Raw genomic sequence first — 17,676 nt, 5'->3', positions numbered from 1 at the left:
CGCTCGGCATCAGGTCACGCGTCCTCGGATATGGATGTCCGGTGTCTTAGTAGATGTGGCACCTTCTGATGATCCTCGCCTGTCAACGAGACGTGATCCAACTCTTCGGATAAAGTTACTGTAGTAATGATAAATATTTTAAATCCACATTTATATGATACTAAATGTAATCCAAATTATCAAAAATACAGACATACAGTGAAATTATGTTTTGTGTACATGCAGTTGTGTTTGTGACGCGGCCAATATTTTAAGCAAAAAACATTGCATTGATGCATTGTGACGTCATTGTAACGTTATCAGTTTCAGAGGATAACAAGAAGGTGGTGATCCAGTAAACCGGATCACACGCTGTGAAATCCACAGTATCAAAGAACGATACATTGATGGGTATATATTAAGATGGAATATCACAATATGTGTGCTTGATATAGTGCAACTTTATTTCATAGATTCAAAATGGTTATAAAGAAAGCAAGCAGTAGTGCAGTGGTGGTCAGTAGACACAGGGAGTCAAATTCCATGCATAGCCATTGTACACAACTACCATCACCGTGATCAAAGTGTAATGATTGCAACAATCACAGTGCCATAAAAGTGACCCATAGAAATCAGTGTGAATTATCATAAAAGTATGCTTCATTATCTGATTGTGATATTTCAAAGGGTAAAAGACAACATGATTTTAAAATATGTAGATGTAACAGTATATGTAAGTGTTGTATTTCCTGGCTAAGAAATGTGATAGTGAGTAACACTTTCCCCAGTGGTGTGACCTTGGTTTTGTGTCAGATTTGCACAACTATAAATTGATGTTTCCTGGTTATGAACGTGCGTAATGGTGTTTGAAAAAAAATATTAAATTTTGTGATGCGTATTGCGAATCAGAATGTAACTAAAGAAGAGGCAATGTGGGTAACATAATCCCCAGTAGTGTGACATTGTATCATACGAAACTTGCTCTTGTGTCAGATTTGCACATCTATTGCTTTAAATTTCCTGGTTATGAAGGTGCAGAAAGATGTTTGAAAATTTCACTTTTTTGATGAGTATTTCAAATAGGAACATCTAAAACAAAAACATGCAATGTGAGTAACAGTTCCTGTCATGTGACCTTATCGCATACAAAACTTCCTTTTGTGTCAGATTTATAAATTCACACTTTCAAGAAATGAAATGCAGAGGTATGCTATAATGTTATGAAAACAGACCGATAATTCTGAAATCGAGTTCTTGTTAAAGCCAATCAATGCATATAATGGGAATGATGAAATTTTCTTACTGTGTTCTCTTATTTGGATGTCTTTATCATGTGGAATCTCTTTCGACCTTAGCCAGGAGTACATGCACATTTGAAAATGCGACGTGTATATGTTGGCATCAATACAATGCTGTCTACGTCAACTGCTCAGGAGGAAATGTAGAATCGATTCCTGGATTTAACGATAGTGTAATTTGGCTGGATTTGAGTCATAACAGAATTAACGAAATCCGTCTACAGACAATACCCAAACATTTGATACATCTTGATCTTTCTTGGAATGAAATAAAGAATGTGACGAGAGGGGTCTTCAATTCTTTACCAGAGCTCAGCTTTCTTGACTTATCGTATTGCAAAATACATTATGTTGAGGAAGGGTCATTTAGTGATTTGCATAATTTGCGACACTTGAACATTTCCTTCAATAGGAACGTAGGATTTGCGTCACTGCCAAACCTGACCTTTCATTTAAACAAAACGAGGATTGGTTCCCTGCATTTGAATGGTATCACATGCAGGACAGGAGCAGGTACAACCCTAAAACGTCATCATTTAGATCTCATAGGAACAAATATTACAGAACTTTCCCTAGAGAGCAACAGATTGGAAATCTGTGAACGAGATGTGATAAAAAATTTACCAAAAACGTTAGAGTTACTTTCAATGGCCAAAAATAGATTGAAAACAGGCATATATGTCTTAGAATTTGCATTGATGACTGGTTTAAAGGTATTGAACACAAGTTTTCAGCAGAATCCGTCATTTTGTCCGGCGTGTGTGCTAGATCCATGTAGGGATAAAAAAGAAAATTTTGCAAACACAGCTGGTGATTCCATCAATGGTTACGAACAACATTACGATTATAATTCTCCCCAAACTATTAATTGGACGATATATTCCCCCCCAAATCTTGAAACATTTGATTTTCGTTCTAGTACATTATACTTACTTAATACGGATGTTTCTGTACATGCTCCAAATCTTCGACACGTGTACTTTCAACACAATTTCATTGTGTCTTTGACTAAGAATTTTCGGATGAAAAACAACAGTATAGTATCCTTTGATATTTCACACAACTTCTGCTCGCACGTGTCACCACAAATCTTTGAAGATTCTAGACATCTAAAACATTTGAATATGTCTCACAATTACTTGGGCCAAGACCTGGGAAAGGACACCGAAGGCCAGCTGTTTAAAAATCTTGAGAGTCTTGAGATGTTGGATTTATCATTCAACAAAATTGCTTCTTTACCAAAGCTTCTTCTGGGAAATTCGAAAAGGGTTAGGTTCATCAACATTAGTAACAACAGATTATCAGACTGGAAGATTAGTATGAGTGGTATGTCCAAATTAGTATTGCTTGACTTATCTCAAAACAAATTGACAACGCTTGATGAAAACGCTCGTACTAACATTGAAAGAGTTTTCAAACATTCCAATTTATCCATTGATTTGTCAGAGAATGTACTACAATGTTCATGCAAGAATGAAGAATTCCTCACATGGATGAGCGAAAACGAACACCATTTTATCAACATCGATAATTACACGTGTTCTCCACCAAACGATGGATTTAGTTTTAAAACATTAAAAAAATCTGTGATTTCGTTGTCGAAATCTTGCAAATCTTATTTAGGCTGGTACGTTGGATGTGCAGTGGCATTGGCAGTATTTTGTAGCTTTGTAACAGGTTGGTTGCTTGTCAAGAACAAATGGAAAATCCGATATATTATTTACAAGTCAAAGCAGAAATTTGGATGGATAAAGCAACCAAGTATACATGGGTCAACCAGCGTGAATTACGAACATGATATATTTCTGTCCTACAGTGGTTGTACATTGATGTTTGTACTGAATGAGGTCATTCCTCGTCTGGAAGGAAACAGGAATATGAAGCTTATTATCAAAGATCGGGACTATTTGCCAGGATTTCCAAAAACCGATAACATAATGCATAGTCTACAAGAGAGTCGAAAAACTGTTTGCGTTGTGTCCAAAACATACTTAGAATCTAGGTGGCGCGACTATGAACTGAACATGGCGAAGATAGAAGGCATTGTCGATCGGGGTCGCTTAGATTTTGTCATACTTATTTTGTTACCGGAAGTGTGTAAGAGCGGTTATCCTAGTAAAATCATGGATCTGGTGATGAGAAATTGTTATGTTGAATATCCGGAAGAACCGTGTGCCTATGACGATTTCTGGGAGAAATTGGTCAATATGATTGAAAGCTAAATTAATGCCAGTGTATTGCTTCTGTTTCTGTTTCCGTATATATATATATATTTCTGTCGGAGCAAGGTGAAATAATACAATTTGCGTTAATTTTACATTTTGAGCACAAAAGTAATGGGTGGAATAAACGATGTATGGTTTTGAATCAGTGTACATCGAATATTTTAATATGGGATCAAATATACGAGTGATAGCACATGGAATACTGGCTGTCGGGTCTCAGAAAGGTATGCTTTGATGAAATCTAAACCTTTCACAAAAATTAAAAGCATTCAATAAAAACACCTATGGTGTGGCATAAACAAACATACACAATGATTTGGAGTAATATATTAGATAACCCAGTGACTTAATCGCATTTATTGATTAAAACATTCGAATTCTTTAACACAAATCGTTACAACTCTTTACCCATGAATTAACAGAGTATCACATTCTACTTTAAACCATGTTTTTTTTTATTCCAAGTCTTATATTTTTCGTGTAGCTAATTCTCGTCCCGGTCTGTAACATTTCTCCCAGTGTTTTTTTTTTTTTCACGTTCATAAACTATTGATAAAAGAATACATATAATATATATAGTTGTTTGATAAAAATGGAATATTTCAAGAATGATTTAGTTGTAACAGTGTGTTAGGTTTCTAACAAAACCCTAAATATATAAAGAAATCACTATATCACGTCATATGGATTATTGAAGATGTTATTCTTGAAAGACATCAGGAATATTCGAAAGCATCGTATTTTGTACATGTTGTATATATTGTAGTAGAAGAAAATGAGAAATATAACCTAGTTGTCAAAATTGTTTAAGAAAAACATTTTTTCTGTATCGAGATAGTAGTGGATAGAAAACAAAGCATATTTCATTGATTCTGTGTTTATATTTCATCAACGTCATTTATGATCTGTATGGGTTTTTTTTCTCCCTCTGCATTTAGTAGGATGTATGTATGGGATTCACGAACAGTAATAGGTTGAAGTACTTTATAATGTAATTAAATATACTACTCAAAATTTGATAAGGATCACTAGGTTATATGTGTAATTTACCACTAACATAACAAAAGACAGAAACGTGTTTACACAGGTTATGAATGAAACTTCATGAACGGCATGAACATTTATCAATACGGAATGCTTGAAATCTGATAACAACACCAAAAGGCATTTCATTACAAAAAGTTAACCGCAAACCAGGGAAAGAATTACACAGTTTTTGGGGATAGTCCATCATTACACTTAGTCGATGAAGTGTCAATACCGGGTATGGCCTCCCCTTGCATCAATGACCGCTTGACAACGTCGAGCCATGCTGTCAATAAGCACCCGGAAAGGTTGTTCCACTCTTCCACGAGGGCGTTTCCGAGCTCTGCCAAAGTCGTGGATTGTGCTCTACGGCGTGAAAGGGCAACCTGCAGCATGTTCCATACATGCTCAATCGGGTTCAAGTCCGGCGAGCGCGCTGGCCAGTCCACACGGACAATTGTCTCCTGCTGAAGGTACTGCTCCACCACCCTGGCGCGATGAGGACGGGCGTTATCATCCATCAGGATGAACTCAGGGCCAACAGCACCAGCGTAGGGTCTGACGTAAACATCAAGGATCTCATCCCGGTACCGCACCCCCGTCATTGTTCCTCTCTCCAGGACATGAAGATCTGTTCTTCCATCCCTGCTGATTCCACCCCAGACCATGATGAAACCACCACCATAACGGTCATGTTCACTGATTTTGGCATCATGGAAACGTTCAAGTTGTCGTTGCCACACTCGGTGCCTTATGTCTGTAAAGTCCAAACAATACCTGGACTCATCGGTGAAGAGAACTTGAACCCAATCGTTCTGTGTCCAAGTGACATGATCTTCAGCCCAGTCCAATCGCTCCCGTCGGTGTCGAACAGTCAGAGGGACTCGAACACATGCCCTTCTCGAGTTGAGACCTGCATTGTGAAGCCGATTTCGTATCGTCTGAGTGGACACATTCACCCCCGAGACGTTCAGGAGGTCGTTACGTACACAGGCTGGTTGCTGTCCAGAAGGGATGGCGTCGTGCCTGAAGAGCCACAAAATGGTCTTGGCATTGGGTTGTCGACCTCTGACGACCACTCCCATGTCGGTGTGCTGCTGTACCAAAAGTTTGCTGTCGGTTCCAGGCCCTGTTTACAACGTTCTGGTTGACGTTTAGTGCATTTGCAACGTCACGTTGTGAATAGCCAGCGTCAAGCATTCCAATACATCTGCCCAGTTGTTCTGTCGTCAGGCGACGCCTTACACATTGATGGGGCATTGTGTTGATAAACGTAGTGTAAACACTCAAGTGAGTTTGAAATTTTAGAAAAAATCAGACACCGATGCCTGAGTGAAAATCGTGCAATGGTAGCAAAAGCATAAACTGTGATGAGAAACTCATTTCCCATGGCATGAAATGCACGTGCAAGTTTGTTGAAGACGTTTTTGATTTCACTTGGACACAATATTGTCAGTTATGCAGTTATTAATTTTTTAAACAGAAAAATATCTATGATCCTTATCAAATTTGAGTAGAATATTTTCAATTATGATGCCAATTCCTTCAATGAATTATAATTCCACTGTTATGCACAAATGTGATTGATGACTTAAAGTATTCTTAGACAAAAAAAATGAAATACTCTTCAGTTACTTTGAAGTCATCATCAAACATATTGCTATAACACAGCATACTTGCACACAACAAACATTATGTCAACAGTGACTTACAGATATCATGAACTAAACCTTATCAATCATCGTATGATTTTCAATTGTAACATCAATTAGGGTACATCTGCATGCACTGGGTTTCGGAATTTCAGGAACAGAACTTTTTCTTGCAATGTTGAACGTGTACTCACCTTAAAATCAAATTAATTGCCGTTATCTCTTCTTGCACAATATTTTGAAGGATAGACATTTACACTTTGACTAACTTGTCATGATCTGTATTAACATGGATATTGTAAGACAACCCCCTCAATTGTGAAGACGGAATTAATATGCAATGACAATTAAGGGTACACGAATGAAATATTTTGGAGAGGTGTTACCAGTTTTTCCTGTGTAAGTTTATGAAATATTCTGTATCTCAGCATCTTCATACAGTACTAGTAGTCATTTATAATGAAAATTATATGAAAAGAAACAGAAAATGTAGAGTTTGCACAGAACTTTAAGATGAACAAGTGCACATAACAAACAACGATCAATCTCAAATAAAAGGTAACAAATTAAGAGAAGGCAATTAGGGACCCCCTGACACACCAAGGGTGGGATGAGGTGCTTAGTGGGAGGAAGTATTACTGTTGACCGGTTACATTCCCTGTGAACTGTATATTTTGTTCAGGTAAACGGAATAATCCGTAGTCAAAATCAGTATGTAAAGAACGGCATAGGAATTGGCACATCCAGGGGCTCCATTTTGTGTTCTTTAGACGAGTTTTGAAATTGATCACGATTCGTTATCTTCGCTTTCCATGAAACACGTCTAACAACATTTGACTCAATGATAACTGATATATCCCTATCACTACTATAGAATCCGACTTTTAGCGAAACTGTTTAAACCCCTGTGGCATCAACTTATATGTCAATAGTCTGGATCAGTCAGTAGATGAATAATCATATTACATCACGCCTCCTAGGCATGATATATGATAAGTAATGCCTCTGTGTTTTTCTTTTCCTTCATTTATTATTAATGTTTTTGCTTTTTAATTCCCATTACCCCGATTCTCCATTTTTCTTTTTTGTTTTGTTTATTTAAATTTATATATGAAGTTGTGTATTCAATTAAATGTTCTATATTATTGCATTTTGTCGATTTATTTCATATCGTTATTTCTTGTATATAAATGAAAAGATGAATACAAAGAAAAGTGATCAATATATCTCGTAATTCCTATAAGGAATCCAAAATAGAGAGTTTTGCAAACACGGGAACATGGATATATCAGAGGTGGGATCAGGTGTCTAGGAGGAGTGAACATCCCTGTAGACCGGTCACACCCGCCGTGAGCGTTACATCTTGATCAGGTAAACGGAGTAATTCGTAATCAGAATCATTGTGCCAAGAACGTCCTAACCATTAATACTTTCAAAACACGTTAGACAGCATTTGAACCAATGACAGGTTAGCGACCATAAAATTTGCGAAATACTGACTGGATATTAGAATGTCGTTGATCTAGTGCACACACACAGACACAGGTACACAGACATACACATAAATAAATAAAGATAGATAGATATACATCAAGTTCCAACAACACCCAATACTAGTAGTGGCGAATCCACAATGTGGATACAACAACAAAAATTTACAAAGCACTAAAATGACATACGATATAAATGATATTACTGATAATCTGTTGTCATTCTAATAAGTTTGAAAAACATACTTTCCCCATGGTTACACATGTCTATAATGTTTAAAAAATAACCTTTGTAACGATTATTTAGAATTGGAATCTCTACTCTACAACCAAAAGAGGCAAAGTGGGTAACGCTATGCTTAAGCGTGTTCCCTTGGCTTATTGAAACTTTGCTATCGTGTAAGATTGGCACAAATATAGGTCTAAACTTCCTGGTTTGATATGAGCAGAACTTGTCTATAATGCTATGGAAACAGATGATTGATAAAGCGAGGTTTCTTTAAATTTGTTTATAGTCCAAATGTACACATGCATCTTGTCGTTAATCAATGCATATAATAGAAATGAGGCCTTTATCGTATTGTGGATGTCTTTATCATGTGTAATCCGTTTCGGCCTTATCCAGAGCATGCATATTTAAAAATGCGACGTGTATCTGTTAGCAATGATACAATTGTGACAATGTACACTGCTCAGGAAGAATTGGAAAAAAGATTCCTAAAATTAATGAAAATGTAGTTTGGCTACATTTAAGTCACAACAACATACAGGAAATCAATCCAAATAAACAGATTAGAAATTTGATATATCTTCACCTTTCTTCGAATATATCTTACAAATGAGAGGGAAATGTTCTTCAATTCTTTACCAGAGCTTAGGTTTCTAGATTTATCGTATTACGGTGTAAGCCATGTGGAGGAATAGTCTTTCGGTGATTTGGATAATTTGCGACACTCAGATATTATCCTTCAATAGAAAGTTAGGATTTGCGTCACTTCCAAATCTGCCCTTTCATATCATCAAAACGAGTATTAGTTTATTAGTTCCCTGCATCTGAATGTGATCATCTGTAAGACAGGAAACCTACCAAAAACGTTAGATGTATTTTCATTGGCTAACAATAACAGGTGTGACCATACAACAAGGGGTACCTACTCCTCCTAGGCACTTGATCCTAATGTTGGTGTTTCCACAGGTTTGTGTTTACCTTTGTATTCTTTATTGCATTTTTGAGAATAACTCTATTTGTTATTTTCGTTTTTAGAACAGATTTTGAAAATGTAAGTCATTTGAAAGTGTATGATTTTAAAAGCTATCCATACATATACGAGTGGGAGTCAATAACCAGCCTATCCCATTTTCGATTGACGGAGGCGGTCACGATTTTCATGCCTTGTTTCAATACGTGTTTTTTTTTCTACCGGGGTACAAAACTGCACGCGCATCGAGGCATTCTTTAATAAGATATTGAATATCAAACATGACTAGTGATGCAAAGGCATGCTTTTCATCTAAAGTTGAGTACCGTGCAACAAGTCGGTACTTCTATCTAAAAGGTAAAACAGGCAAGGAAATACACGGCGAGTTAGCCGATGTTTATGGGTTTTCTGCACCATCTTATGCTCAGCTTAAATTCTGGTTAGGATAGTTCAACGTCTTCAGAAGATGTAGCTAGGTATCGACGCCCATTGGATGCCACCGACAAAGAAATATGTAAGAAAGTTAGGGATCTAGTATACTCTGATAGGCGAATTAAGATGGAAGAAATAGCGCAGGCATTATACATTTCACACGGTAGCGTTTCAACAATCTTACATGATCGTTTAGGCATTCGCAAGCTAACAGCCAGTTGGGTCCCCAAATCCCTTTGCGATGAGCGAATGGCAACCAGAGCATCAGTATGCAGAGCCAAGTTGACGAGTTGCGTCTGGTGACTGTAGATGAGGCTTGAGTTCATTATTTTGAGTCAGATAATAACGCTCAGAGTAGTCAGTAAGTAGGACCTGGGTTTCCGAGGCCAACACAGTTCAATACACAACCATCTGAAGGCAAGGTGGTGGTCAACGTATTATGGAAAGCAAAAGGCGTTATTATGTTGGACTTTTACCCTAGAGAAGTACAATAACTGGAGTGTACTATGCTAACTTGCTAAACCAGCTGAGGACCGCCATCCGTGAAAAACGCCGAGGTAAACTCTCTAAGTGTTTTCCTGCAACAGGAAAACGAGATAGTCCACACTTGGAAAGTTGCAATGGATGCTGTACAGCGAAACGGGTATGAATTAATACCACATACTGCCTATTCACCTGACTTAGGTTCTAGCGACTTCTTCCTATTCTCAAACTTGAAAAAGGATATCCATGGACGTCGTTTCCGGTGTGACGAAGAAGTTGTGACGCCAGTTGAGGAGTGGGTCAATGGAAAGGACCCTGACTTATTCAGTTCTGGGCCGATGACACTTGAAAACCTTCGGTTTAAGTGCATCCCACTAGAGGACAATTACATAAAAAGAGGTGGATCTCAAACGGAAATAAGTGAGGCTGGTAACTTATTGATTCGCCCTCGTATCATGGTAATCTAGAGTTATGCGCAATTTTAATACTAGAAATCGAAAACTTTAGATATACAACGTTCAAGAAAATATTGCAAAAAATGTCTAATTAGTCGTTAATTCAATTCATTAAAAAGGTCATACAGTTATACCATGAGAACAAATGCATTTTGTAATCCATTTCATTTTACGGCTAGTGTACGCATTTAAGAGAAGTGGTGTCATCGGAGTTGTCATTCAGTCAGAATATCCTAATTTGATACTTAACACAAAAATATACGCTAGCATGTCCCTAAACCTTAATCTTCATGTCTGTCCTAAAGAAGAAAAAACCTGCGTAATCCACGCACATTACTGGACGGAAAAGGTACTGAGAGTTTCATATATATATATAATTTAAAAGAATAAAATCCAAAATGATCACATAATAATTAACGATCAGTTCCTGCTAGTACTTTGGCCTTACGGCTCTTCAGACAGTTATTCTTTTAAATTATTTAAAAACTGTGCCGATTTCTTCATTCATTTTTTGACATTATATCTAGCTCGCTGGTTACATACTGCTAGGAGCTTTGGTTCCGTAGGTCGTGAGTTCAACCCCGGGTAGGGGCGAAATTGGTATCCAAATAAAGTGATATTTTCTGTGCTTGATATATATATATATAAGTTGTTGGATTTTATGTTATATGTTGTTGGATTTTAGTGCCTTTATATATATATATATATATATATATATATATATATATATATATATAAAGGCATTAAAATCCAACAACACACAACATCCAAATAGTCGGATTTAACAGTAGATACGAGGTCATACACTCTAACACTACAACTGAACTACAAAAGCTGATAACAAACAAAACGTCTACATACTAAAATCATCGTGTGTAATTTGTGCCAATAGAAAAGCCTGTTCTAATCGAACGTCAAGTCTGAACTGAGAAGAACGTAGACCAATTTTAGCCTTTGGGACCTGTTATTCAAATAAGACTGAAAATAATTTATTGTGTGTGACTCAAAGTTATAGTATCCTAATTTCTTTAGTGGGAAATCAGGCCTAACTAAAATTTAAAAACGTTATGGAAATAAGATTTCCTTGGTCCATTGCATGCGACAATCATGTGACGTCAGTAAGTTTGGTTAGTGTTGTTTCGTAAGAATTGGATTCCCCAAATCCAGACTGTGAGCTCACAATAAGATCAAAGGCTCCAGTGAATTCACGTACTTAATAGGCTATGTGATTTTCAATGACTTTAGAATAAGTTGGTAAGGTTGATTTTGGTGGGTAGTTACTTGGATCACGTTTATCGCCCTTTTTAAAAAGGGGTGACTTTAGCTTGTTTCAGATATGACGGAATCGTGTAATTAGTGGTGCTAACATTAATAAGATGGAAGTGGGCTTACAAACTACAATGGAAGCTACACCTGCTGATTTATTCACATGCATTTTCAAGTGTCAATAAGCATTTCGAATCAGAATATCTCCAACCAAAATAGGAAATGGGGCAAGACGTGGCGTTGCCTTGAGTTATTTAAAACTTGCTGTTATGTAAGATTTGCACAATCATAAGTTTACACTTCCTGGTTCTGATAGCTGCAGATTTATTTTACAATGTTATGAAAACAGATTAATTATTCATAGAGCGAGTTCTCTTTAAAGCTGTTTATAGTGCAGCTGAATCTTGTCGTTATTCAATGCATATTATGGGGCCTTTGTTGTATTGGATTTTCATATAGCGATGTCTTTATCACGTGGAATCGATTTCAACCTTAGCCAAAACATGTATATTTGAAAATGCGAAGTGTATCTGTTGTATCATACATCAACACAATGGTTTCCATGTTAAATGCTCGGGAAGAATTGGAAAGACGATTCCTAAAATTAATAATAGTATAATTTGGTTGGATTTAAGTCACAGCAACATACAAGAAATTGATCCATTGAAACTGCTTAAACATTTAACATATCTTGATCTTTCTTCGAATAATCTTACAAATGTGACAAAAATATTCTTCAATTCTTTACCAGAACTCCGCTTCCTAGATCTATCGTATTGCAGTGTAAGTCATGTCGAGGAAGGATGTTTCGGTAATTTGGATAATTTGCAACACTTAGATGTTTCCTTCAATGGAAACTTAGGATTTGCGTCACTGACAAATCTGATATTTGGTCTCATCAAAACAAAGATAAGTTCCCTGCATCTGAATGGGATCACGTGTAAGACAAGAACATGTACAACCTTAAGATGTCATCATTTGAGAAACATCAGATATTGCAGAACTCTCCCTCAATAACAATATATTGGAAATTTGTGAACAAGGCGTGATCAGAAACTTACCAAAAACGTTAGAGGTATTTTCATTGGCTAAAATTAAATTGACAACAGGCGTGTATCTGCTAGAATTTGCATCAATGACTAATTTAAGAATATTGATCGCAAGTTTAGAATTGCATTCACCGAAATATCCGGTTTTTTGTGATAGATTTGATGTGATAGATTTCGGTTGAGCATCACTGAAGAGACATTATTTGTCGAAATGAGCATCTGGTGCATCAAAATTGGTACCGTATAAGTTTTACATTATGACCCCTGGGTTGGGGCCTCTGCTGGTGGACTGTTAGTCCCCGATGGTCTCTACAGCCCAGTAGCTAAGTACTTCGTTACTAGCTTGAAAATACGGATGTATATTTAATTGCTGTTATAAAATTTAGAAATTCATTTCAAAATTAAGGATTATCTCCCCCATGCATAGGTCTTATCCTTAGAGGAATTTGACTCCACTTTGTTTGGCACGCTGTTTTTGGCTATAATACCTCTAAAACTTATTTGGGATTTCAAACATTTCGGTTGAGCATCACTGAAGAGACATTATTTGTCGAAATGCGCATCTGGTGCATCAAAATTGGTACCGTATCAGTTTTACATAGTTGTCAAGATAAAGTGGAAAAACAATTCGATGATGATGCTCATGATTTCATCAACGATTTGTAAGTTAAAGAAGACCATTACGATATTGATTGTTTTCTTAGCTTGAACTGGACGATATCTTTACCTTCAAATCTTGAAACATGATGCTCATTCTAGTAGATTATACTTTCATGTTCCAGACTTTTCTGTGCATGCTCCAAATCTTCGACACGTGTACCTTTAAAACAATGTCATAATATACAAATGAAAAACTGCAATATATTAACCTTGGATATTTCAAACAACCTCTGCTCTCACTATTTCTACGAAGTCTTCAAGACTTAAAACATGTACGACATTTGAATTTATCTCACAATGACTTAGGACGAGACTTGGAAAAAGACACCGAACGCAAACTGTTTAAAAATCTTGGGAAACTTGAGGTTTTGGATTTGTCATTTAACAAAATTTCTTTTTTACCAAAGCTTCTTCTGAGAAATTTGAAAAGGATTAAGTACATTAAGGTTAGTAACAACCGATTTTCTGACTGGGAGATTAGTGTGAGTGGTATGTTTAACTTAGCATTGCTTGATTTATCTCAAAACAAATTAACAACGCTCTCTCACTAACATTGAAAGAGGTTTCAAACACTACAATTTATCCATTGATTTGTCTAAAAATGCGCTAGCTTGCTCATGTGAGAATCATGAATTCCTCACATGGATGAAAGATTACAAACAACAATTTTTCGATACGGACAATTACACATGCTTTCCTCAAAACGATAGATTTCATTTTAAAACATTAAAATCATCTCTAATTCTATTGTCAACATTTTGAGAATCTTATTTCGAGTGGTACATTGGAACTACGGTAACACTGACTATAGTTTACAGCTTCGTTGAAGGAAAATTGTTTGTGAAGAAATATGGATGGGTAAAGCAACCAAGTATTCATGGGTCAGCCAACGTGAATTACAAACATTATGTATTTTTGTCCTACAGTGTTGTCCATTGATGTTTGCACTAAATGAGGTCATTCATCGTCTGGAAGGAAGCAGGAATATGAAGCTTATTATCAGAGATCGGGATTATTTGCCTGAGGTTCTAGACACCGATAATATTATGTACAGTAAAGAAGAGAGTCGAAAAACTGTTTGCATCATGTCGAAAAAGTACTTGGAGTCGAGGTGGCGCGACCATGAACTGAACATGGTAAAGATAAAAGGCATTGTCGATCGCGGGCGCCTAGACTTTGTCATCCTAGTTTTGTTACCAGAAGTGTATAATAGTGGTTATCCTCGAAAAATGATGGACTTGGTGAAGAGAAATTGTTACACTGAATATCCGGAAGAATCGTGTGCTTATGATGATTTCTGGGATAAATTAACTGATATGATTGAGAGTTGATGCGATACCTTGTTACGCGTAACGTAGACATCTGTTGGACTACGATGAAAGGATCAATCTTGCGTTAACTTGGGCAGCCGGATATTGTATTCGACGTTTGCCTTCAAATCGTGCAAATAAAATATATTATTATATGATTGAATAATTCCTAGCTCCCTAATTGGCTGAGATCCAACAATGTAGAAATCATACTAGGTGAACATAAGGAATTATTTTTTCCACATAGGACCAAAAATAGGTCGGGAACTTCCAATATGACGCGATCGATTATACTTATTTTTGCCGTCCAATGAAATTCCGCGTTTCTCACTGGATTCGGCTAAGATTTCAGCAGGTTTGTTTTCCGGTCGTCACATTAACAATCTTGAAGGGTTTTTGAATCATATAATAAAACAATTATTGGTGTTTTTGAGGTCAATACGATGATTTACAATACAGCCGTCGCAGTTCCCTTATTTCCCGCGTCCCCGCGACGGGAAGTTAATCCTTTCCGCATTACACCGTCGTGGTTTTCATAGCGGGGCTTCGCGGGACCACGTTTACACCGCGGCGGGTGTGAGTTACAAATGTACCTGTATTTACACTGTTGATAGTTGATGACGCATACTTATTATCAATGCATGTAGAATGAACTAAATAGTAGAATTGAAATTGTATATGTTTGTGAATTAATTTTCGCAATTTTTAGAACATATATGTACGGTAGTTACCGAATAATTCACAACTTAATAAAACTTTTTTTCCTGCGAGTTGTGTGTGCTGAAATTTAATAAATCGGGAATCAGCAGTAAGTTAAAAGTTAATATTTGTGGAAACATTTTTTCCATAAGAAATTGATCAAAAAATGTTATACCTTTTATTTATGTCAATCATTATTTACAGTGTCGAGTTTTCAAGTAAGCATGCTGCAGGGATCAAACATGCAAGTTCCACGTGTATGGACACCTGTCTTTCCTTTACCAGTACATACATTTCATGAATTTCAAAATTAGGTAAAATAATTAATTGTATGAGTTCTACGGGGAATAAAATCAAATTAACGATTTCTCCAGTAAGAAAAGAATAAAATCCTGATTCAAAAAGAAAAACTCATTTAATCCACCCGTATTTATTTTGATACGTTCATGCTCTACATGTACTTCGTTCTCTGCTTTGTACGACGTACGTTTCTCTGGTAGTTTTAAGCGTTGTTTTGTGATTGCGTAAATACACAGGTTTGACCATTTGACATAGTTGTCCCTTCGACTCTTTGTAAATTCTGTCCCTGAAACATGGCCAGCACAGATAGGATAATATCTCTCTCCGGATCCAGGAATTGAAAGGGGGGTGGTGGACAACTTTATGCGAACCTCCTGATTTTACAGCTGTAAAGTGTGGTAAAGGGGCGGGACGGAGGAGATTACTTCAGTTTACAATTGTCTAAGATTCTTGACAAGCACAAGTAATATTTTAAAATTGTGCAGAGAGTGCACATAAAACTTTAGAAAAAAAAAAAAGAATTTGTCCAAACATTGATTTCGTATTTGTATTAATACATTTTAGTTGTATAATTCATTCTCTCCGTTGACAAACGCACATTTTGGTGGTAAATGTATTTCAAGTCAATGTGAAGATACCCTTGTTCCTTTATGGTTGCGTAATGCTTCCTATCAAGCCGCGAGCCCGAGGTTTCAAATACACAGACTTGATTCGATAAAGTCAGTAATGTTAAATAATGTTCTCTCTCTCTCTCTCTCTCTCTCTCTCTCTCTCTCTCATTTTATAAAGAATTTGCTGATGCAAATCTTTAATCCTTTTCCTGCTTTAATATTTGCTTTATATAGCCACCAATATGTGATAGATACTGCCAGGGATAATAAAGTTTTGTTGTTTTACGGGTAAAGCGTGCGCCGATTGATGATGGGCGTTGAAGCAGACAGGAATTATGTAACAGATATACACATACCTGTGACCGGTTTTCCCCCCAGTCAGTAACGATAAATAGTTCTCCCCCCCCCCTCTCTCTCTCTCTCTCTCTCTCTCTCTCTCTCTCTCTCTCTCTCTCTCATTTTATAAAGAGTTTGCTAATGCAAATCTTTAATCATTTTCCTACTTTAACATTTGTGTTATACATGTTTTCTTCAAACATTTGTACAAATACATGTATAGAATTAAATTCCTGAAAAAATTCGTGACAGATAATCTATCAGATAATGTGAATATTACTCGGATGCTAGAAGATAACCATTACTTAACCCATTGTAGTAATAATGACAATATATTATATATATTATTTTCATTTTCCATAATTTAATAATAAAGCTGAGTATACATGTATGTGCATTTTTCTCTACTGTTCTACAAAATGTGTTTATTTGCATGGGCATGATATTCACACATGACAGCACGATGTCTTAGTCTGTGAAATCGTACACGTCGTCAGGACAAGCTGGTTCGGTTGTCGGGATGGATAAATCCAACAGACTTGTATTTGCACTCTCCTTCCTGCTTCGTTTGTCATTTCTTCGGAGTGACTCGTTGATCCTCGTCATAATCCTCTCTCTCCAAACGTCCTCAGGTTTGAACTCCGGATAAAAATAGCAAACATAGTTTTTGAGTGGAGTCTTTCTTACTTGGTCCAGTTCTTGCTTGTTATGTTTCCCTCCGCCATACCAGTTGTATGTCCAGCGTAGATTCCCCTCCCCGAATAGTTCAGGCCAGAGTTTTCGTGCAAGGTTTACAGCAAAGTTGCCGGCTTTTTTTTAAAATCCCGTTGTATTTCTCTGAGTCACGATTCTGTTATCTGGAACTCTTCTGGAACATCAGCAAATACATCGCACACGGTATTGTTATCGCTGCTGGCAACTTGCTGGTTTTTTCGTTTTGATGTTCCTGGCAATGTCTACAATGACGTTCGTGTTCCCAAGAACAGTCCTCAGCAGCGATTCGCAAGCTGATGCTCGGCGATTTGCCGCATCCGTCTTCTTCTGTAACAGATCTATAGACTGCCGCATTTCCGCCATTTCTTTCATTAAGGCCACTTTGAAGTCATCATTCACCGTGGACGGTCGGTATGGTTTGAACCTCACTGGTGTTACTGGTGAAGACGTGTCAGATGGTGGTATGGTGGGTGGAAGTTCTAACTCCATATC

General features: G+C 36.9%; 1 protein-coding gene and 1 pseudogene across 1 annotated transcript; one reads left to right on the top strand and one right to left on the bottom strand.

The window, feature by feature from the left end:
* The first annotated feature begins 1,195 nt into the window (after window positions 1-1,195).
* On the top strand, window positions 1,196-4,870 carry LOC125676985 (toll-like receptor 4). The gene has a single exon (XM_056160569.1). The coding sequence runs from the start codon at window positions 1,250-1,252 to the stop codon at window positions 3,497-3,499; it is 2,250 nt and encodes a 749-aa protein (XP_056016544.1). The 5' UTR covers window positions 1,196-1,249; the 3' UTR covers window positions 3,500-4,870.
* An 11,971-nt stretch (window positions 4,871-16,841) lies between these two features.
* Window positions 16,842-17,589, bottom strand: LOC125676991 (uncharacterized; annotated as a pseudogene).
* Between the last annotated feature and the right edge of the window lie 87 nt (window positions 17,590-17,676).

The sequence above is a fragment of the Ostrea edulis genome, chromosome 3 (assembly GCF_947568905.1).
Source record: "Ostrea edulis chromosome 3, xbOstEdul1.1, whole genome shotgun sequence".
Classification (NCBI taxonomy): Eukaryota; Metazoa; Mollusca; class Bivalvia; order Ostreida; family Ostreidae; genus Ostrea; species Ostrea edulis.
This window is presented reverse-complemented; position numbering and strand designations above follow the sequence as displayed.